Here is a 24,515-nt window from a genome sequence, read left to right as displayed (position 1 = left end):
ACCTGAATGGAACAATGATTATCTTCCGGGATACAAAACTATCTCCTAGTTTCACCAGTTATGTGAACGCGGATGCTGACAAAGGAGAAATCTTATTTTTCAAACATCTTTTGGGAACAGCAAAGGCTATGAATATTTTAGAACTAGTGAGAGAGTGCTATGCTGAGCCATGGAAGCAAACTCCTTGTGTTCCATGTATTGACTGCACGCCCATAGTTTTGTGGCTTGGTGAAAAGCTTTCACTTGTCACAACTCACGGTTTTCCACAATAACATGAATCGACATCAATGATTTTGCTTGCAATGCGGGTGGAAGTCTTGTCTTCCACTGCCAAGTTCTCAGAACCAGAGAACCGAATCAATGCCTTGTTAAAAGGTTTTGACAAGGTATGGTGGCAGAATGCAAAATTTCTCTCTACCATAAACAAGCATGCTAACATGACAGAGATGAATCATTAAACTACCCCCACCCCAGGAAATATCACTCCAAAACAGTTCAATAGGGAGGAGTTATTTTAAGCATAAAGAACATGGTTGGTAGTGGAATAAACCTACGAAGACCAGACACATGCTCCAGTGTGGATGAACCTCAGAAGCGTTATACTGAGTGGAAGAAGTCACACACAAACAGTAGGCTAGGGGTTGCCGGGGGAGGTGGGGGAATAGGGAGTGATCACTTAATGGAAATGGGGTTTCCTTTTGGGGTGATGAATCGTCTTGGAACTGGAGAGAGATGATGGTTGTACAGCGTTGTGAATGTTAGTAAATGCACTGAATTGTATGTTTTTAACTTAGCTAATGGTTAATTGTGTTATGTGAATTTCAACTTGAGGAGCAAGGAAATCTATTTGGCCATATGAATTTGTAAAGCTTTCATTTGCAGGCTCTTCAGTCACTAATACGGGCGTGTTTCCAACTGATTTGTGGCTTTCCTCTTTCTCTCTCTCTTGTTTTTGGTATGTCTTCTCCAGTAGACAGTACTAACCTCCATGAGAGAGCATAACAGTATCTGGTACATAGAGAAGACATTCAATATTTGTGAATGAAAAAATAAAAAAAATCGGTAATTTTTTTTTTTTTTTTTGGCTAACCTACACATCTCCAGACAAAAAGGCAACTGGCGATAACTATGACAACTTCCAATGTTGGGTGTGGTGGCTCACGCCTGTAATCTCAGCACTTTGGGAGGCTGAGGTGAGAGGATTACTTTGAGGCCAGAAGTTTGAGACCAGCCTGGGCAATATAGCAAGACCTTGTCTCTACAAAAAAACAGGTTAGCCAGGTGTAGTGGCACATATCTGTAATCCTAGCTACTCATGAGGCTGAGGCAGGAGGATCAACTGAGCCCGGTAGTTTGAAGTTTACAGTAAGTTATGATCCTGCCACTGCACTCCAGCCTGGGTGACAGAGTGAGACCCTGTGTCTAAAAAAAAGAAAAGTAAAAAAAGAAGGAAAAACTTCCAATGCTGAAGAATGTGATTCTTCAGGCTAAAATCAAGAGCCCACAAATCTGGCAATTTCTCTTAGGGAGAAATTTACCAGGTCTTGGAAACCTCGCTAAATTCTTTTGAACATTTATTTTTGCCTAGACATCACTGAAATTTAGACCTCAGTTCATAATCCTTTTCTTGCTGACAGCATCACTAATGGTCAGCTGCAAAGATGACCTCACTGGTAGAAGAACAGAGGAAATGACTTGGCATGAATTTAATCTGAAGACTCCTGCAGAATTGCAGCAGTTTCTTGACAGGAGCCTGGAAAAGTCCTGGCAGCTCTGATAGTATCTGCTACCCCAAGCCTTGGTAAGTCAGTACTTACTGCCACTAAAATTAAAAAAAAAAAAAAAATTAAATTGGCTGGGTTTCAAAGAGGCTACACTGCTTTACCATTCCACAATTTACACTTCTCATTCAAGCCAAAGAATAGTAGGCTTCTCAGATGCATACTTCAAAGCCAAATTTGGTGACTTTTTAGTTTTATTTGCACAACTTGTTCATATTTTCATTTTTCACTAATTTTCACCCTCAACAAAGTGAGAGAAAAAGAAGTGACAATTTTTTGCAAAGATGATTTTTATTTTCTAAGAGAAGGAAACCAATTTCCAGTGCAACCAAATTAACTGTGCATCCTGTGATGAAACTTCTTTGACTATAATCTTCCCCCCAATTCCCCATTTCTCTGCTATTTTTAGCTCTGTGTTAATTAGCGGAGAGAGAACTATGGAATTAAGAGACAAAAGAGACCCTAGAGCTTTTGAGGAACAAGGAGCACAGCCTTTGCTTCCAGCCTCCCGTGAGAACAAGTGCACTTGTACTGCCATACTGGGATTCCGTGACATCTTCCGAACTCCATCCTAGAACTCAAGCTGCCAGCCACTGTAGCGACCTGAACACGCCGTGCAGTTTCGTGGCTCCACGGCTGTGTTCATGGTATCATGTCCTTCTACAGTATCCTCCCCATTTTCCTTGGCTTGGCTGACTCATAATCATTCCCTTAAGTCACAGTTGAGGTGTCATCAACTCCAGAAGCCTTCCCTGAGCTACCAGGTTGGGTGACATCTACTTACTGGCTCCCAAGGCACCCTGGCTGTCTGTTTAACACTCACCATATTATGCTGAAATTACCAGCTTAACTGTCTATTTCCTTTACCAGATAAATGGAAAAAGGAAAGTAGTAACTTTAGAGTGGAGAAAGGGACAAACACCACCTGAACCAAATGATCAAAGTGATGCCATTAACAGTGGGACAAAGAGAAACATGAACATGCGCCTCCCGAGAGGAGACAACGAGGACAACGCAGCAGCACCACCGTTACGTTCCTGCCAAAAATGAGTAACAACCTGACTGTGAGGAAACACCAAATGAATCCAAATTGAGAGCCATTTGACAAAATAAATGGCCCGTCTTCAAAAATGTCAAGATCACGGAAGCCAAAGAACAACGGAGGAACGATTCGAGATTCAGGAGACCAACAGGACAGGAAAAGTCAATGCGAGGTGTGACTCTGAGCGGATCCTGGGCCAGAAAATAACACTTCTTTTTCTTTTGCTTTAAAGACAGTATTTTTTGTAGTGAGTAAACTGGCAACAATTTGAAAACATTTTAAAGAGTAGGAAAACTGGCAAAATTTGAAAGGTTTGTAGATTAGACAATGGTGCTGTTTCAATGTCAGTTTCCTAATTGTGGTAACAGTACGGCATTGCAGTTCCATAAGGGAATGTTGTCCTGTGTCGATGAAATACACACTTAAGAATTGTTAGCAATTTGCTGAAATGGTTCAGAAGATACCAATTATTTACATATATAGATGGTGGAGGTGGGAAGAGAGAGAGAGAGGAATACACAATAAATCAACCCTGATAAAATGTTAACATTTGCGGACTCTGGGTGAAATTATCTGGACATTCTTTGTATTATTGTTTTGCAACTTTTCCCAAGTCTAAGTTATTTCAAAATAAGTTTTAAAAAATTAAAAAGTATCAAAATCTAAAATAAGTTTTCCTTTTGGATGAGAAAGAAAATAAGTGTAGGATTAAAAGCGTGTAGGCTATGTTCAGGGTAGTGAGAAAAATCTGCAGTAATTACTTTGAAATTGAAGTCAGTGGTTACAGAGTGCTAATTGGAAGTTGGCACAATTCCAGGGTGCTGACACTATCTCCCAAATTAACCCAACAAACTGGACAGCAGAGCAGGAAAAGGTATTTTCTTTATTGGGTAGTCATAAATGAGAAGCAAGAACATTCCAAATAATACTGAGCTTCTTTACAAATAAGGATTTTTCTCACAAGCTTTATAAACTTAAAACAAAATTTTCTGCACTAAAGGCAATCATCCTACAAATAACTACAAGTTAACAAAAATAGAAGGGACACCTAGTAGTCCCCTGACATTCACCATCAGCAGCAGTAGCGTCTCTCCAGTGCTGGCCATTTCAGAGAGGTGGCATTTTCCATGATGACCAGAAATTGACTAGACTAGCTATAGGGGCTACGAGACATTACAAAGTGTGCAATTACTTGGGAACATGCACATGTAGAGGTAAATCGTGGAACCAGGTATGTGGTGGTAACGTGGACAAGTTTCCCAACAGCAGCCGAAAGCCTGGATTCATCTTTGTTTTGGAGTTGTCCTGTGTTGGGTGGGACGGTTAGCGGGGTCTAGGGCTTCCACACACTAGATGCCATAGCACTCCCTCCCAGCTGTGACAACCAAGTATGTCTCCAGACATTGCCGAATATCCCCGGGGGCACAATACTGCCCCGGTTGAGAATCGCAGCTCTAAGGTCCCTCCTACCAGCAAATTTCTCTGAGTCTGTGTTGAGAAAATGAAATGCTATGGAATTTCAGAGGGAGAACTAAGGCAGTGAGAGGAGGATTTTGGGAGCAGGGAGGATTTGAGATAAGTCTTGGGATAAAATAAATCAAATAGGGGTATAGGAAATGGTGAGCTTTCCAGAAGTAGGGATGTCACAATTTAAGGAGTGTACACAGGAAAGAACAGACCGCCACAGGACTGTTAGGAAGCCAGCGGGCCGGGCAGAGTCTTCACTAGTAGATAAGGCGAGAAGCACTTGTCATGTTATAATGTGTTGAAGGAATTACAAAAAAAATTTTTTTTTTTTTTTGAGTTTTGCTCTTGTTGCCCAGGCTAGAGTGCAATAGCGCGATCTCGGCTCACTGCAAACTCCGCCTCCCAGGTTAAACCCATTCTCCTGCCTCAGCCTCCCGAGTAGCTGGGATTACAGGCGTGCACCACCACGCCTGGCTAATTTTGTATTTTTAGTAGAGGCAGGGTTTCTCCATGTTGGTCAGGCTGGTCTCAAACTCCCGACCTCAGGTGATCCACCTGCCTCGGCCTCCCAAAGTGCTGGGATTACAGGCGTGAGCCACCGTACCCGGCCGGAATTTCAAATCTAAAGTCAAGACTGCTTAGGCTGGCATCCTGACCTAGCCATGGCATCCGAAGGTGAATGCTAAGTGCAGTCCCACAAGGGACAATGTTCTTGTTAGATAACAACCCACATCATCTACTACTCCATTAAACAAACAATGGCTTAAGAGATGAGAACTTGGTAAAAGTTTGCCCTTTATTTATTTATTTATTTATTTTTTGAGACAGAGTCTCTCTCTGTCACCAGGCTGGAGTACAGTGGCATGATCTCAGCTCACTGTAATCTCCACCTCCTGGTTTCAAGCCCTTCTCCCGCCTCAGCCTCCTGAGTAGCTGGGATTACAGGCGTGCACCACCACACCCAGCTGATTTTTGTATTTTTAGTAGAGATGGGGTTTCACCATGTTGGCCAGGATGGTCACCAGCTCCTGACCTCGTAATCTGCCCACCTCGGCCTCCTAAAGTGCTGAGATTACAGGCGTGAGCCACCGCGCCTGGCCAAATGTTTGCTTCTCATATGCCACTGCTCTCTATGTCTGAATGATAGATTGAATTTTAAGGTGTACTTTAAAGAGAAGCTGAAAGCAAGCAAGTTGGGAGGGAGCGAGGTGGAGAATAGTATTCACTGGGCATGGACTGAAACACATCACGTTTTGTGAAAGATGGAGAGTGCTGACTTCCTGCTATATTCATGCAACACTCACAGGCCAGGAAGGCTGGAATTTGCAAGCATGTAGATGACCAAGACTTCAGCCTTTTCTTTTGACTAATTCTATATTTTCCCAATTTGGACCACAAGAGGGATTTCTCAAGACTCTGTGGGGGTTTGCAAGAACTGGGGTTGTGGCACATGCTTGAGGCAGTCTTATCAAGTTTCAAGTCAGCCCTAAGAACCAAGCTGCATCCACGTGGGTTGGCTCTCTTCTTGGTGTGGAGCTCGGACGTACTCTGAAAGCCCCAGGAGAAGCTCACTGTAGTAAGAGGCTCTGTTGCTGTACAAGAGACTATTCTAGTGGCCTCCCCTGATCAGGCATCAGCTTGGTGGGGCAGCGCACACCCCCACATCCACCCGACAGGCCTTTGAAGGTCTGAGAATGCTGAGTCCCACCTGTGTCAGAATGAAATGGGAGAGTTCCCTGACTCCTCTCAGGACTTGTGACAGGGGTGAAGCTCGTTTGCTTGGCCGACACGTGCTCAAACCCCTTATGGGAGGGAGAGCACGCAGATGGGCAGGGGCAGGTGTAGGAGCTGGGGTGAGCACTTTTGGGCTCTGGCCCCATGGTAGTGTCTGGGGGTGTGTTACAATTAATGCTCTTTTAGAAGCTGCCATCTGCGGATGGCTACGTGTTAAAACAGCTCAGCGGAGAATAAGGGTGACAGCCCTGTAAGCCCTGCCCTCTTGGTACCCAAGTCTTTGTCCAGCATTCAGGAAGAATCAGGTCACCCAGACTTGAAGGATGGTGAATGTGAGGATTTTACTGAGTGATGGAGATGGCTCTCAGTGAGAGATGGGGAGCTGGAAAGGGGACAGAGTGGGAAGATGATCTTTCCCCGGGAGTCTGGTCATCCCATAGCTGATCTCTCCTACCTTCCCCAGCCGAACTCCTCTCAATGTTCAGAAGCACCTTTTCTTTTCTCCTTCTCTGCTGCACTGCTCTGCCACTCTTCTGCTTGTGGAGCCTGGGGTTTGGGGTTTATATGGATACAGGAGAGGGGGGGCGTGGTGAGCCAAAAGGCAACATTTGGGCACAAAAACGGGAATGCCTGTTCCCATTTAGGGCTAAGGATTTCCAGGCTTGAGGGTGGGGCCTTTGCTGGGGAACCACCCTCTTCTACCCAGTATTTCCCTGCCTCCTGTCCATATCAAGAAGGTGCTAGGGGTGACTCTGGGGCCAATTCATTCAGTCAACTGCATGAGGCTGCAAACACCCTTCTGCAGTTCCCACTGTCTCTTACTGCTTAGAGAGATGACAGTCCGCCGGGCTCGGCGGCTCACGCCTGTAATCCTAGCACTTTGGGAGGCTGAGGCAGGTGGATCACAAGGTCAGGAGATCGAAACCATCCTGGCTAACACAGTGAAACCCTGTCTCTACTAAAAATACAAAAAATTAGCCAGGCATGGTGGCGGGCACCTGTAGTCCCAGCTACTCGGGAGGCAGGGGCAGGAGAATGGCGTGAACCTGGGAGGTGGAGCTTGCAGTGAGCCGAGATCACGCCACTGCACTCCAGCCTGGACGACAAAGCGAGACTCCGTCCCAAAAAAAAAAGAGAGAGAGAGATGACAATCCATCTAAGCAATCTAAGCAGCCCCTGTGGGGCAGGGACTGCGGCTTCTTCTAAAAGTCATATTGAACCATCTCCTCTCCAAGTAGATGAACCTTTTCTAAGTAATTCTTTCCCTACATTCCAAAAAACTTCTGAAATGGGACCTCTGATTGAACTCTGCCCAGGTGCTTTATGGATTACAAATCGGCATCATTAGAGTCATCCAGTGCTTCCACTTGATCTTTCAGGGAGGCCCAGAAGCCACTTGATTCTCATTTAACTCATATTCACTAAAATATTTTTATTTTAAAAAATAGAGAAAAAAAGGGACCAAAATATTTACATTTATTGGAGATTTAAAATAAAAGCGTTACAAATCCAAAAGAGCTTGTACAAACCGAGAGCTTTCAATCCCAGGCCTCCTGCTGAGCCAGCCACCAGGCCGCAGCACCTTCTGCCAAGCTTCTCACAGTCAATCCAGAAGCTTTCTCCAGGGCTACGGAAAAGTTATTAAGAGTGCACCGCTTTGGCCATTATTTCACAACCGAGTTAACCTCTATCCCAAGGGCAACATTTTGCAGCTGTTTGCAGTGAGTCAGTACTTTCTTTCCATTCTTTTCCTTTTTATCTATTTTCTTCTTTTTTGGTAAATTACCCTTTCCATTTTTGCCTATGACTAGGGGCATACAAACAAAGTTTGGGTCTGCTTCTTGCTGTTCTGAATAGCTGTCTGCTTTTTAAAAGGCAGAAATGAAAACAGCAGTCACGTGATGTTCTTTCAAATTAAAGTTACACAATGACACAAAGCTGAGTCGCGCACACACACAAAATACGCAGCAATGCTACTTCCTGCCATTGAAAACACCACTTTTCAGATGGCATTTAATGGTTCTGTTTATTATATAATTCTATCTCATAACATACATTTCCTTCCTTTAGAATGAACAATACTTACTTTTGAAAAATCCTCGTACAGTCTGCACCAAGCACACAAACCAATCACATGAGTGACTATTTCTTACAATGTTTGAAATTGCATAAACCAGGAGGTCTTAAAGCAGGGTTCCCTGACCAGCAGCAGCAGCAGCATTCAGGAACTTTTTACAAATGCAAATTGTCAGGCCCCATCCCAGACCTAGGGCGTCAGGAATTCAAGGGTGGAGCCCACGAGTCTGTGGTCAAACAAGCTCAGCAGGTGATTCTGAAGCTCACTGAAGTTGGAGTGGGTAAGAGGGTTCTGGGCCCTGAGCACCTGGCCTCGGTCATTTGAAACCACCCTGAGTGCCCTCAGTGCCTCACTTCTTCACTGTGTAAAACAGAGAATGACAGTAACACCCCAAAGGACTGTCTTGAAGAGTCCATTAGGTAATCCAACACTGCCCAAACATTGACAGCACTTGCCTGTGGCTGGCCAGGGAGCAGGGATTGGCTGCAAACAGGCAGAAAGGAACTTTTGGGGTGATGGAAATGTGCTAAAACTGGAACGTGGTGATGGCTGCACAACTCAGTTTACGAGAACTCATTGAACTGCAGCTCAAGAGGTGAATGTTATCTGTAAAGTATACCTCGACAAAACTGTTCAGAAAATACTAAAAACGTTCAGAAAAGTGCCTTGCTCATAGTCATCAGATGTTGGCTCTGATCGTCTAAGCCGTGTGAACAGATTTATCTAACTGTGCATGTTCTTCTAAACAGGAACTCAGCTCCCTCCAAAGTGTGTGGGTCTTGTTCCGCCTTGATGCAGGAATGGGATTTATGCTGTGACCTGTTACTGATCCAAAAAGTAAATCAGACCTATGGTGACCATTTTCATGAGGAAAATTTTACAGAGGGAAAAATGATATTCTTTGGAGTACAGTAATATACCAAAGGCGAACTGAAATGGAAGCTACCCAGTGATACTACTCCAGAGATCACATGCATTTAAAACGTATTGGATGTGTATATTTGCTCTAATTTATAATAGCTGGCTTCATTATTGCCATCTCTATTTCAATAAGCAATGATTCACCATAAACTGTGCTGACCAGGATATCGGCAACAGAAGCAATGCAAGACAGAATGCAGAAACAGACAGAGGTGGCCATGGACAGAGCCTTAGGAAACAGCCCCATTTCAGTGCCAGAACCACACACCATGGGGTATTTAATAACACTTACTGATTTTGTTGACAACTGACAATGCTGAACTTTCCCTGAGCCCCGTGCTCCTAGAACACAGAAACAGTTACAGAATCTTCCTCCTCTTTCTTAACCCAGGAAATGGCTGGAGGCAAAGCCACCTTCCCCATAGACTTCCACTCTTCTTCATGAACCCCGTAATTCTTGGACCCCTCCCTTGTTCACCTGCATTTATAAAACCCTAGTTCTTCCTCTTCTCTGAGACATTTCTCATTAATAAACATTACCCCTACTGCAGTGGCCTGGGTAAAATTATCTTAATTGTCTGGTATATTTTGTTTTTGACACAATAAATATAAATTTGGCCGGCCATTCCGTCACTTTCAGTTAACAATGTTATTTGCAACACTTGACATTTTACAATATTTTAGTATACATATGTGCACACACATACACACACCTATGTTAGCTGTTCAATTGCATGTATTCATGCTGGAGTGTAAAAAGAAAATTAAAGTCAATTTGCAAATGCAACTACCTATGACTAATCATCTAGGTCAGAGGTGGGCAAACTTTCTTCTACAATGGGCTAGATGGTCAATCTTTTCTTACCTGTTTTGCATGTTACACTGTCAGTTCCGCTTCAGTCATGTGAAAGCAGACACTGACAGTACATACAGGAATGAGCATGGCTGTGTTCCGATAAAACTTTTTTTTTTTGAGACAGAGTCTCGCTCTGTCTCCCAGGCTGGAGTGCAGTGGTGCAATCTCGGCTCACTGCAAGCTCCACCTCCCGGGTTCACGCCATTCTCCTGCCTCAGCCTCCCGAGTAGCTGGGACTACAGGTGCTCACCACCATGCCTGGCTAATTTTTTTTTGTATTTTTAGTAGAGACAGGGTTTCACCATGTTAGCCAGGATGGTCTCGATCTCCTGACCTGGTGATCCACCTGCCTCGGCCTCCCAAAGTGCTGGGATTACAGGCGTGAGCCACCGCACCCGGCCGAAACTTTATTTTCAAAAACAGTTGGTGGGGTGTAGTTTGCAGATCTGATCTAGAGTAGTGTTGCCTGATGGAATTCTAAGGAACATTACTTTCAGGGCATGTTAATAGCTAATGTGAAAAAAAATAAAAGTGGGGGTAAGGGAGTGGCCCATGGTAAAACAGATTAGGGGAAAACTGGGAAAAGTTTACTATAGCACTTTCCACTAACTTTATTTGTAAGGGAGGGTCTCGCTCTGCTGCCCAGATTGCAGTGCAGTGATGCAATCCTAGCTCACTGCAGGCTCAAACTCCTGGGCTCAAGTGATCCTCCTGCCTTAGCCTCCTGAGTAGCTGGATTATAGGTATGCACCACCACACCAGCTAATAAAAAAAAAAAAAACAACAAAAAAAAAACAAAACAAAAAAACAAAAAAACAAAACTTGTAGATACGGGATACCACTATGTTGTTGCCCAGGCTGGTCTCAAACTCCTGAGCTCATGCGATCCTCCAGCCTCAGTCTCCAAGGTATTGGGATTACAGGTGTGAGCCACCATGCCCAGCCTCCACTAACTTTAAAATGCTAATGTGCAATATTTTTGCAATTTTTTTCAAAATCTCAACTCAAAGATTACTGTGTTTCTTAAAAGCTTTTAAAAAATATATAGGGCCGGCCGGCTCACACCTGTAAATCCCAGCACTTTGGGAAGCCGAGGTGGGTGGATCACCTGAGGTCGGGACTTCAAGACCAGCCCGACCAACACGGAGAAACCCTGTCTCTACTAAAAATGCAAAATTAGCCGTGCATGGTGGCGCATGCCTGTAATCCCAGCTACTCGGGAGGCTGAGACATGAGAATCACTTGAACCTGGGGGGCAGAGGTTGCGGCGAGCTGAGATTGTGCCATTGCACTCCTGCCTGGGCAACCAGAGCGAACCTCCGTCTCAAAAATAAATAAATAAATAAATAAAAAGGACAGAGGCAGAATGCCTGTGGCTTCATTTAAAAAAAAAAAAATATATATATATATATATATATATGGCTGGGCACAGTGGCTCATACCTGTAATCCCAGCACTTTGGGAGACAGAGGCAGGAGGATCACTTGAGCCTAGGAGTTCAACACCAGCCCAGGCAACATAGTGGCACCTTGTTTCTACATTTTTTTTTTTTATTTTAATTAGCAGGCTGTGGTGGTGTGCATCGGTAGTCCCAGCTGCTTAGTGAACTGAGATAGGAGGATCGCTTGAGCTCAGGAGTTTTGAGGCTGTAGTGAGCTATGATCCTGCCACTGCACTCCAGCCTGGGTGACAGAGGGAGACCCTGTCTCAAAAAATAAATTAATTAAAAGGTCCCAACGCAGCATTTCCTATGGTATCCCACAAAATGAGCTCTGGGAAAGGCTACTTAGTACATGCCCAAAGAAAACAAGGACTCAGTGGTCAAATTCCATTTGAGAAATGCTGCATTCTATAATCCATCTTGGAGATTCAAAACAGACATCCACTTAGTAAAGACTTTGAGACATCCTGAAATAAAAAACATTAATTTAACCCAGCATTTCCCAAACTTATTTTAAACATCACACCACACACACAATCAACTAACTGAAATTCTTACAATTCTATGTAAATTCAGAGTCAATAATCTTAAAGTCTCAAAGTCAGAAACTTGGTTAACACGTCATTCAGTGATTTGAAGTTTTTCCCAGTTTTTCTGGGTTAAAAAAAATTCATGGTGTGATACTTCCAGAAGTTAGAAACCTGGAGTGTTGCTATTAAAGAAATGTGGGTTCCCCCCTTCAAGCACCTTAGTAATAACACTGCTTCAGTTCAGAACCTCTGCCCTTAATTTGTTCTATTATACAGGTAACAATGATTGAGTTGATTGAGTTATCAGTAATATTGCTGAGGCCTCTATGTCTTACTTTCATTGTTTTTCTTCCTCAATAATCAACATTTTTCATTTCAGCTACTTTTAATTAGCACAACTCCTTTACCTTGATGTATTTTTCAAATATATTGCTGAATCTATAAGGGATATGCTCATTATAAAATATCAGATGCTAACATAAGAGCATGAAGACAATTCCGCTCAAGTTCGGCAACTATTAATAGTCCTGGATTAAGCCTTTCATGTTTGTGGGGGCTTTTTGTTTTTGAAACAGAGTCTCTCTGCTCTGTCACCCAAGCTGGAGTGCAGTGGTACGATCACAGCTCACTGCAGCCTTGACTTCCTGGGCTCAAGCGATCCTGCCACCACAGCCTCTTGAGTAGCTGGGGTCATGGGCATGTATCATCACACCTGGCTTATTGTATTTTTTGAATTTTTTGCAGAGATGAGGTCTCACTAGGTTGCCCAGTCTAGTCGCAAACTCCTGGGCTCAAGTGATCATCCTGCCTTGGCCTCCCAAAATGCTGGGATTATAGGCATAAGCCACTGCACCCAGCCTCAACTTTGTGTTTGTAAAACAAAGCAATATCCTACACGGGCCATTTTAACTTTATTTTTTCATGTTACAATATAGTTCATATTGCATCTTTCCATGTTTGTAAACATTTACCTGATCACTATTTTAATGGCTGCATATGAATATTCTGCCATATGGAACAACAAAACTTCTTTAACCAAACTCCTATTGATGGACAGTCAGGTAGTTTCTAATTATTTTGTGAATACAAAGGACACGGTGGTGAATGTCACTGACATAAATCTTCGGAAACTTATCCAGTTAGTTCCCATGGTGGACTTGGGTCTCAGTACTTCTCCCGCAGAAGTCATCCCAGGTGGCAGTATTTACAGTGTCTTGTAAGCCCTGCCTCCCATCTCTGGGATTGGCTGATAGACTAAAGAAGAACATCAACCCTCAGATTACCCAGTGATCCATTGAACACCTAGGTGAGAAAAGATGAGATGGGCCAGCCAGAGAAGGACTCTGAAGGAAGGCCTTCAGGAATGACGGAGAATGAGGCAGTTTTCAGGCAGACAGTGGTTTAGAGAATGGCTCATGACACTACGATGGGCTCCGACCTGCCATATGCAGAAACTGTGGGTGGTAGTGGGAATGAAAGCCCCAGTGGGCAGAGGCCAACTCCTGTGTTAGGGGGAGCTCGGGTAGACTAACGGGACTGCACTAGGATGAGTAAGACCTGGGAGCTGCTGTCGCTGATGCTAAGGCATCACAGCTTTTGTTCTTAGAGAGCCCTGCTTTAAGCCTCATTCCTAGTACCAGCTTATGTGACCCTGGGAAAATTATTTAACGTCTGTATTTCTCATGAGAAGATTAAATGAAGAGAGAATCTATGGTGCCTCACACATACTGAGTGCTCCATATACATCAGCTCTCCCAGTTACAGTATTATCATTATGACCCAAGCCACTGTGGATCCCAAGAACTGTCAGATAAGATGTTCCCTAGGGTTTGCATGGCTGGCCATTCCTTAAGGTCTCTGTATACATATATTCTTGTAGTAAGATTAGGAAACTTGGATGAATCTCTTGCCAGAAAAATTAACAAAAACAATTCTGTAAGTTCTAGAGTTGGGGTTGCCAGTTCAAAGAGCAGAACTCTTTCAGAGAAACTCCTCTTACAATTGACCTAAGCAATAACTCAACTCTAGAAATGCTCACCACACATGTGCTGACTGGTTTGTAAGTAGCTGTTATAATATGGTTGTGCTATCTGCGTTCAATTTCAACACGGAACCTTGCCTAGAAACTTGCAGAGCACCTTGCCCCATCAGCAGGGCTGCCACAGCTAAGTGGTTCTAGGCAAACACTCAAGGAGGCAAAATATGGGAGAGAAAGAGATGGCTTAGCTAGCCAGCGCTTTAAAGAACAAAGTAGCTGATAGAGAAACACAGGCCCAATCCATGCACCCTTTCCACTGTCATTAAAGCAATGGGGTGGGAACAGCTTTTCTCTTCTACACCCATTCACTCCCTTCCTCCTCTTCAGCCCTGTCCCCCTCTGTTTAGACTGCTAAATATTAAAGCAATGCTTCCCCTCTGATTTTAAACTCATTTCATATATGAGAGAGAGAGAGAGAGAGAGAGAGGAGGAAGGGAGGGAGAGTCAGTGAGAGGAATGTGGAAACGGAAGACAAAACCAGTGTGAAATTTAAGTCGTCTCAGGCCTATATTTCTAAGAACAGCCCTAGGTCCTATCAGTGCATCAAACAGGGAGCAATAAAAACCAAACCAGTCACCACCAGACCTTGCAAAAGAGTTCACAGCAGTGGCTCCTACCGAGGTGCTCACCAGAAGCACTGGGCAGCTAATTCAAAATGGGTGTGAAGCAGCTGCCCGGGTGACTGGCTCCACCCAGACCCTAAATGCTGTTGAGTTAAGATTTATAGTGGTAAAAACAATGGTTTCTTTCAGAGTTCCATTAGTTTCTTCTGAGTTCTAGCGGTCTATTTGATATGTGTTAATATCTAGAAGAAACTGGTATCAATAGTGGGCTCTCAAATTCTACATATGCCAAATATATCTACAGGGGGGAAAAAAGAAAAATTCAAACATCTCTAATGCTCTTTCTGTAACTTCAGTCCAGCTTTTTATCTCAGAGATCCTGAACGTGTTGTTTAGAAGTCTAGAATGGGAGTGCAGAGGCGACCGCAACACATCAAAAACTTGAGGTGCAGTCTGATGAGTTTCTCTACTCCCCGCTTAGTAAATTTAGAGTTTTCTATTTTTGGAGGACGTAATCCCTATGCACACTGCTTTTAGCATCTAAGCATTTTCCTCAAGATGGGTCAAAGTGTCAAGGGTTTCACGAGAGCCTCTGTCAATTCCTGCAGAACACGGTGGATCTGCTAAAGACTTAAAATAGGGACACAGTCCTTACAGTTTCAGCTTAAGGATCATAAACACAAACGACCACCTGAGACCACAGAGGACCGGATATGAGCTACTTATAGTCATACTGAGCCGGAGAACAAGAATAGCAGGAAAGCGGCCAGTTTTCTTGTAGTGAGGTTCTTTGAAGTAAAGTATTTATTAAACATTATATTATAGTGCATGAAACAAAAATCTTTGAAGGCAGGTTATCCTACTCTGCACAGTGGCCACTGCTAACGAATTACTTCCTTTTCCTCTCAGGTTTTGTTTTTCTGTTTGTGAAACTGAAACCCAGATTGTTTTCCTCCATCCATGAAACCAGCTGGCACAAAGCACTCCTTCTGGTAATAATGTCCCATCAATGGAAACAGCATTAAAAACGATTCCAACCCATCACTTCACCATCACACACAAGAGGATGTGCAGATTAAGGAGGTGCTCTCTAAATATTGGTCAGCAACTTCTCTAAAATAGAAAACTAGGCTATTAAAAATGATAAAATGACTAAAAATGGCAACAATTAAAATGGGGCTTCCATTTTTATTTAAAAGCAAAATTTACCGATTGCATTTCTCACTTCCTAACTCTAGACTGATACGCCTTATTTCAGCTAGCACTTTCTATTTCTCAATAAAGTACCCCAGATATACCAGTAAGAGCCTCATCTTAAAGAAATGTCCAAAAGAAGACCAAGAGGGCGGTATAGTTTATTCTTCTGAACCAATTATTAACTTAAGAGTCTTTGCCTGGGGAAGGAGTACTGAGCAGCGGAACTCCCAATGAGCCAGCACAAATGGTCACATGCTGAAGATGCAATGGAAGAATCCTGGCCCATTGGCCAAAAGGTGTCTCCGGCTAAGTGTGTGCTGAGAGGAGAAAAGGACAGCGCCGGACACATGGCTGGGTCTGTTTCAACGTGGCTGAGAACAGTGGGAAGCTTTTTAAAATCTGGGAATACATCAAAGGGCTAATGCAGATTAAGCCCAGCTCCTTTTTTTTTTTTTCCCTGAAAGGCTCACTTTTGTTCCTAATAGAAAGACTTAGATGGTATTTCTTCAGATCATAAAGCAAGTTGTACTTTTAATGATGGAATAAAAATTATAAAAGTAAAATGTGGCTTTTCCTCCCCATTCTTTTTTTCCTTTTTTAAGTGATGAATTCAGGAAAAGACCAGTCTAGGCCAAATTTATCTCTTGTTAACTTTCAGGGATATGGAGTACGCCAAGTATGTTAGTACAAAGTCAAATTTGGATGATGTAGTCATTTTTTGCTAATTCCATTATTAGAAACATTAGATAATATGGTAGTATCTAAGGAATACAGCTTTAAAAATAGTATGCACCTTCACTATCAAGACTGTAAGGCAAAATCAACTTGTGCCCACGACTGAACTTTTGAAATAGAAAATTTTGTTATATCCATGTTAGCCAGGCTGGTCTTGAACTCCTGACCTCAAATGATCCGCCCGCCCTGGCCTCCCAAAGTGCTGGGATTACAGGCGTGAGCCACTGCACCCGTGGCATGCACCTGTAATCCCAGCAACTCGGGAGGCTTAGGCAGGAGAATCGCTTGAACCCAGGAGGTGGAGGTTTCAGTGAGCTGAGACTGCACCATTGCATTTCAGCTTGGGGAACGAGCGAATGCTCTCTCAAAACAAACAAACAAAAAACCAAAACAAAAAACCTTGTTATGTCAGTAGAGTATTTCTAAGTGGGTTAGCAGCTCCCTGACAGGCTACCTCTCCAGCCTTCCCAGGCCCACCCATCCTTGGTTCCCTCTCTAGCCTCACAAGACAGCGCTCTTCTCATCACACTCAGGCATTTCACTGGAGCCCCTGATCTCGCTTTGCCCTCCTCCCTTGGAGCCTGCCTCATCAACTGTCCTCTCTTCCCTCTCTATTGGCCCCTTCTCTTCATCCTGAAAGTCAACCTGAGTCATTCCAATCAACAAATTCTCTCTCGACTCTGCATTCCTCCTGGTTACTGCCTTCTGACCCGACCCATGTTCTCCACACAGTCCTCTGCTCTAGCTGCCGCAACCACACTTGCACTCACGACCAAACCAGCCCTACGTGGCTATCGCCACCACTGTTCTTCCTAACTGACAAGCTGTCTCAGGTACCCACAGGTTAGATATTTCAGGGGAAATGACTGTTACAGAAATGTTCACATTAGAATGAAGAAACAGATCAATACACATCAATCATATTAAAAAGGTGCTTCTAAGACAAAGCATATATTATTTTTATTATTCATATTCAATATTTTAGGAATTAAAGCAACTATGTTTCTGCAAATTTATGGTTTTGAATTGATGGTACGTTGTAATAATGCATAGATAGGGTCTGCCTGAGCTTTCACCCCAGGAACTGTACAACTTATATTACAGTAGTCCCCCCTTATCCGGTAGTCCCCCCTTATCCGGTAGTCCCCCCCTTATCCGGTAGTCCCCCTTATCCGGTAGTCCCCCCTTATCCAGTAGTCCCCCCTTATCCAAGGTTTTAGCTTTCCAAGGTTTCCTTTACCTGTGGTCAACCATGGTCCAAAAACATTATATGGAAAATTCCAGAAATAAACAATGTGTAAGTTTTAAATTGTGAGTCATTCTGAGTAGTGTGAGGAGATCTTGTGCTGTCCTGCTCCATCCTGCCTGGGTCATAAACCCTCTCTCTCGGGGTCCAGCATCTCCACGCTGTAGACACCCCTACCACCAGCCAGTCACTTAGTGGCCATCTCAGTTACCAGATCTACTGTCAGGGGGTCTCAGTGCTTAGGTTCCTTTTTTATTTTTGAGACAGAGGCTGGCTCTGTCGCCCAGGCTGGAGTGCAGTGGCATGATCTTGGCTCGCTGTAACCTCCACCTCCTGGGCTTAAGCCATGCTCCCACCTCAGCCTGCCGAGTAGCTGGGACTACAGGTATGTGCCACCGTGACCGGTGAATTTTTGTGTTTTTTGTAGAGGCAGAGTTTTGCCATGTTGCCCAGGCTAGTCTCAAACTCCCGAGCTCAAGTGATCCACCTGCCTCGGACTCCCAAAATGCTGGGATTACAGGTGTGAGCCACTGTGCCTGGCAGGAACTATTATTTGACTTCACAATGGCCTCAAAGTTCCAAGAGTATGATGCTGGCAATCTGGATATGCCAAAAACCAGCCATCAAGTCCTTCCTTTAGTTAAAAGGTGAAAGTTCTCAAGAAAAAAAAAAGTATGCTGAGATTGCTAAGATCTACAGTAAGAATGAATCTTCTATCCATGAAATTGTGAAAAAGGACAAAGAAATTTGTGCTAGTTTTGCTGCTGTACCTAAAACTACAAAAGTTACAGCCACAGTGTGGGCTAAGTGCCGAGCTGAAATGGAAAAGGCATTAAAGGCAAGCGTATACAGGGTTCGGTCCCATCCGCAGTCTTAGGCATCCCCTGGGGATTTTGACATGGATCCCCCGTGGAGAAGGGGGGCTACTGTACAGTACTTCCCTTCAGCAAGCCGCATATTCAAGTTCTCTATTTCAGATTCCCCTTTGTGACTGTCATGCAGGAAGCAAAGAAAACCCATTGTGTCCAAGGAAATTTTTACTTTCTCTAGGGATTCAGAAACCTGACTTTCTGATACTCAGAAACTCAGTGCGCATGGGTGAGAAGGCTCGGTAGGGAAGAGGTGCTTTGTAGCTCAGGATCTGCTGGAGCTGAGGGCGTTTTTTGGTTTAATCTAGTTTCACTGTGTGTTTCATGGAGAGGTTCCTCTAGGAACAAAAGGTTCTATGGAAGTCACGTCCTTTATCCCTCTTAGCCATCCCTGTGTCTGCCTTAGCCAACCTCCCATTTGTAAAAAGAAAGCAGAGACCAGGCTACGGCTGAATAGTTTCAGACAGCCCCTATACCACTGTCAGCCTTTGCAAAATGTAATGCTTTAATTACAAGGGTCACACAAGGTCTTAAGACACAGGAGTCCCTGTGTCTGAACGTAATCACTGTGTATGCATCTCAGCCTAATGAGGAGGTGACTATCATGAAGGTCTGGTGGTGAAGATCTTGCAAGAAGGTGCCTTGTTTGAGATCTTTCAAGGAAACACAGTACTCAATAAATGTGGGTGAGTAGAAATTACAATTTAGTTGGGTTAATTTTTGGTAGTAATATGGAGCTTTGCAAAGAGAAAGGCATTTGCTGAAGACACTGGTAAAATATGTGCTGAAGCTCTGCCTCATCTAGTCTGGTTCAAAAGTCAAATATCAAAGAGTCAAGAGACCCTCCTATTCAGAAGAAAGCCCTGACTTGTTAATTTATTAGAAGCAAGAGTAAATGCTCCATAGGTTTTTCATTAAATAAAATTAGATCTAGTCCCAGGGCTTTTCTGTAACGGGTGCTCCTGAGTCAGGAATCAAGACCCATGAAGTAAGAAAAGAACAGGTAGGCAAAGGGGTACCTTCTCCTCTAACAAAAGTGGCCTATCAGATGGTCAGGGAGTCTCTATCAGTGGAGCCAAACCAGCTCCACTGACACAGTTAAAGACCCTTGCCATCAAGTGCAAAGGGAAGCAGTAGGACTTAGAGTAGGCGATTTCCTACTAAAAATGGAATCATTTTTCAGTTTGGTGTACAGTTGAGCCTTGAGCAACATGGATTTGAACTGCATGGGGCCACTTAAATGTGCATTTTCTTATGACTCCGCTGCTCTTGAGACAGCAAGATCAAGCCCCCTCCTCCTCAGCCAACTCAACGTGAAGACAATGAAGATCAAGATCTTTATGATGATCCACTTCCACTTAATGAATAATAAATATATTTTGTCGTTATGATTTTCCTAACACTTTCTCTAGCTTACTTTATTGCAGGAATATAGTATATAATCATGTAACATACCAAATACATGCTAAATGACTGTATGTTATTGGTAGGACTTCTGGTCAGCAGTAGGCTACTAGCAATTACATTCTGGGAGAGTCAGAAGGTATCCGTAGATTTCTGACTGCACAGGGTTGATATCCCTAGCCCCCATATTGTTCAAGGGCCCACTGTATCTAGGACGTTGGTCAGCACACTTGTACCCCATCAGAATCTCTCAGGAGTCTTCCCTGTGCCACACTCAGTGATTCCCTCATTACAAGATTAGGCATCCCTGTGATGAATGGGCTTTCATTTTGGTTTTTATTTTTGAGTAACCAGCAGGAGTTTACCTGGGATTTGAGGAATGGATAACATGGCCTTTTTTCCCAGTATATAAAGAGCTTTACCTAAAAGGGCCCAGCTATTTCTTTAATAAAAGTGAGTAGTGGGGCTATGACTGATGATTATCTGTCAGAGAATAAGTGGGATTATTGTGTTTTTAGGTAACGTCCCAGAAACTGTGGCTGTCCCTTACCCTGAGTGAGAAGGTTCTGGTGCATGCAGAGTCAAATTGTGTGTTTCTATCCCTCTGAACCCTGTGCAGAGAGAAAAGTTGGTCAGCTTCCATTTCTCTTGGCTTACCAGTTCTAGTACCAAGAATTCTGCTACTATAATATGAGGAGCCCCATTCTTTCCTTTTTATAGTAGAAAAAGCAATTCTACTAGGCTTATCCAGAAAGGCATTCTAGAAGCAACTCCCTTAAGCCAGCCTAGCAGGATTTCCAGGACGAGTGTTCATGCCCCAGGGCTGCTTAGAAGGTGAGGAGTCACTCCCAGGGTGACCGCTCCTGAGGCCGCTATGGTGCACCTGGCTGTGAAGAGGCAGGCGAGCCCTCCTGACCAGGCAATTTCCTCCTCATCATGGCGTCGAGGGTAACAGCAGCAGCTCCTGGAAGCTGTTGCCTCCTCCTATGAGAACTAAGTCAGAGGCTGAGAGTGTGCTGGGGGAGGGGACACAGGTCTTCCCACCTCTCAGTCGGGGACCTCCCCAGGGCCCCCAGGGAAGGGGTGGGGCCTCCCAGGCACCCGCCCAGCATCAAGAAGAGGGCTGAGAAGCTACAGTTCCAGAGTGGGAGGGAAAGGACACTCGCCAGAGCAGGCTGATCCCAGAGCCCCAAACTCCTCTGGTGTCCACTTGGGCCCAGGAAGGGAGACAGTTGTCAGGGCTCTGGTCTGACCCACTGACTGCAGGCCACAATGGCGACAGACCGCTCCTCAGAGGATTCAAAACTTTTCTCTGGAGGAGACAAGACTAGGTTGTTGAAGACAGACAATTTCCTGGATCAAGGGGAAAAAAAATCCACAGAAAAATAAATATGTCCTCAGACCTCCCCTTCCTCTTCAGGGTAAAATGCAATGAATTGCGGGCTTCTGAGCTAACAAGGCCAAGTTAGGCCAAGGGCAGTTCACAGCTGATCATTTGCTAAGAAACAAAAGCCTAAAAGGCCCGATTAGCTCGAGCTCACCACGTCCAGCAACAACCTGGAGCGGCCGTCAGCGCAGGGCTGGGTACCGCCCGCGGCCACAGGCCTTGTCAGGTGCAGGTGGCCAGCTGTTCCTCATGCTCTGCGGATGGGACAAGAAGGGCTGCATTCAATCCAGGGAAGGTAGAGGCTTCTTTCTTTCCCAGGAACCAAGGAGACAGTCACATGAAGAGGCTGAGAAATCAGGACTCAGGGGTGAAGGGTAACTCTGCGACTGCCCACAGGAGAACACACGCTTCATAGGGCTCACCCCATCATTTTCTTTTGTTTATAGTATTCCTGAGATTTCCCTACTGTATACTGTCCAAACTTGCTATTCAACAAGGAATACCACAGTTCTTTTTAGGAACAATCCTTGCTACAGTACTCTCTGGATGATTTAAACAATTATTTGCTTAACAACTCTCTTCCCATCATCCACAGGGTCACTGCCTTGCCCCTAAAGCCGCCGTCTCTCACCTGCACCACCCGAATGAGCACTGAGAACTTAAAGCTGTATAATATCAAGTCATTAACATGCAGAAAATAGTATAACTTTCAGTAGTATTTTCTTATTCACTGAATTTCCAACAGGAATTAGAAACTCCACATCTAACTTAGTTGCCTTTAGGAAGCAGCTATGGCAACCAGAAAGTTCCCAGGATCCTGTCTCCTAAAGGTAAATAAAACTTTACTCTTGGGTGTGAAATATTTCCACACTGCTAGTTATTGAGTGGTAACATTGTGCCAGGAACTATACTAAGTGTTATGCATGCACCAACTCATTTAATTCTCACTGTCGCCAATGAGGTAGATGGTACAATCACTCTCATTTTACAGACCCAGAAACTGTGCCGAGCGAGCGTAAATGAGGCCAAGCAAATAGCCAGTAAATTAGTATGCACTTGACTTTAAAGCAGGTGCCCGCGGTCATTACCCGGTAAATTACCTTTTGTATATAAACAGATGGGATAGAATTATTGAAGTAGTAACTATAACATTTGAAAAGGAATTCAAGAAAGGAAGCAAGATAATTAATTTCTGTAGAGATTTAATACCACAAAACTAAAATATGGCAGAATAAAGTGACGAGCTTCAGAGTCTAAAGTTTTCATTCATTCTACTCCCTTATTCAACTGCCCTGCCCCACCCCTCAACCAGGTACTCTGGGGACTGACCTCAGAGTCCCCCAGTTTTGCTATGAAGAACTAAGAAAGGTGACTGTGTGACACATGAAGGTGATTTTGATACCTATGAATTTGTATTTAGGTGCAGTGTGTACACCAGCTAGTTGCCACTGGATGCTTATTTGTGATTCAGATTTCTGTCCTATTGAAATTGGTCCATTTCCACAATACCTGGAATGTTGTCCACCACAAAATATGTACCTATCAAATACTTGGGTACTTGTATTAATAATGAATGAGTAAATGGATCACAAACTTCCATGGGTATGCAAACTAAGGGTGGGGGGTAGACAGGACTTTCTCTTCCCTTCTGCTAATTTCAAACTAGTGACTTGGAAAGATACTTAATCTGTTTTGCTTTTTTCACAATATTAGTGCTAATTAAATACATCGTCAGTTATCACATCCCTTACAAACACATGTAGGTGGTCTCCAGAACAGGATTAATATCTAAATGACTAAGGAATTAAAACACTGGTATTTGAAGCTTTGACAAATATTTTTACTATCTGAGTTTCCAAGGCAAAGTATCAGTTCACAGGCAACAAGAGGAAACTGCCCAGTAATGTACAAACAATATTAGTAGTCGGTTTAAATCTCAAAATTTTACAACATTCCTATTAAAAATTACGCAAACAGCATTAATTTTCTCTTCTATGCTGATTATTCTTTTTTCCTCTCTTTATATAATGACCTTCCTGCACAGTATGTGATACCATTAAAAAGAGAGAGAGAGAATGAGCATAGGAAAATGAAAGGAACTCTGTGCTTAATATCGAAATCATCTCATTTGAGAAGAGACAATAACGTCCTAGAAAATATATATTAACTGAAATGTATGTGCTTTGTTGCTTTTGGGGGGTCAAGTTTGTTTTAAAAAAATAAAACAAATTAACATACACAATTTGGGCTACTTCTGCATTAATTATGATTTCTAGGGAAGAAAGCAGAATACTACATAGAGAATATTTAAAAACAAGCCTGTCTTCATAGCCACTATGATGACCATAATAAAAAAGACAATAACGAGGGTCAGTGAGGATGTGGGAAGAACTGGATCGCTCCCATTGCTGGTGGGAGGGTAAAATGGTACAGCCACTTTGGAAAACAGTGTGAGAATTCCTCATAAAGTTAAACATAGAGTTACTACACCACCTGGAAATTCCACTTCTAGGTATACACCCAAGAAAAATTAAAACCTTGTCACCCCAAAAACTCGTACATGAATGTTCATAACAGCATTATTCATAGTAGCTGAAAAGACAGGAACCAACACCCACCAACTGACAGGTAAATAAAATGTTAAGGTATATCCATACAATGGGATGTTATTTGCCCATACACAGGAATGACGTACTGGCACGTGCTACAGTGTGGATACCAGTATGTAAGTGAAAGCCACAAAAGACGACATACTGTATGATTCCTTTTCTAAGAAATGTCCGGAATAAGCTATACACAGACAGAAAGTAGATCAGTGGCTACCACAGGCGGGAGGGGTGGAAGGGGTGAGGAGTGAATGCTAATGGGTAGGGGGCTTCTTTTTGGGGTGATGAAAATGTTTTAAAATATTACAGTGATGGCAGCACAGCTCTGTGGACAGTCTAAAAACCAGTGAATCGCTGGGTGCTGTGGCTTGCACCTGTAATCCCACTTACTTGGGAGGCTGAAGCAGGAGGACCACTTGAGCCCAAGAGTTCAAGGCTGCAATGAGCTGTGACCAAGCCACTGCACTCCAGCCTGGGCAACAGAATGAGACCTCAGCTTGAATAATAATGCTAATAATAATGCTAATAATAACAAGTGTTAGCATATGTCCCAAATATTGAATGAAACATAATTATACTAAAAATGTATTTGCTGCTTATCTCTTAACAAAAGAAACAACA

The 24,515-nt window shown here is 43.5% G+C and overlaps 1 protein-coding gene across 3 annotated transcripts in view; it reads right to left on the bottom strand.

Moving 5' to 3' along the window:
• PCCA (propionyl-CoA carboxylase subunit alpha) overlaps positions 1–24,515 on the bottom strand; it is a 439,968-nt gene that overhangs the window by 30,694 nt on the left and 384,759 nt on the right. The window contains exon 22 of one of the 3 annotated variants that reach the window (XM_034936916.3): positions 7,484–7,651. The exons of 1 other annotated variant lie outside the window; for it this stretch is intronic. In XM_034936916.3, the coding sequence (XP_034792807.3) occupies positions 7,628–7,651 (24 nt within the window). In that variant the 3' untranslated portion in view covers positions 7,484–7,627. One more of the 3 variants, XM_034936917.3, reaches the window with a different exon arrangement.

This window comes from Pan paniscus, chromosome 14, assembly GCF_029289425.2.
Source record: "Pan paniscus chromosome 14, NHGRI_mPanPan1-v2.0_pri, whole genome shotgun sequence".
In the NCBI taxonomy this organism is placed as follows: domain Eukaryota; kingdom Metazoa; phylum Chordata; class Mammalia; order Primates; family Hominidae; genus Pan; species Pan paniscus.
The sequence above is the reverse complement of the archived record's forward strand: the minus strand, read 5'-3'. Positions and strand labels throughout refer to the sequence as shown.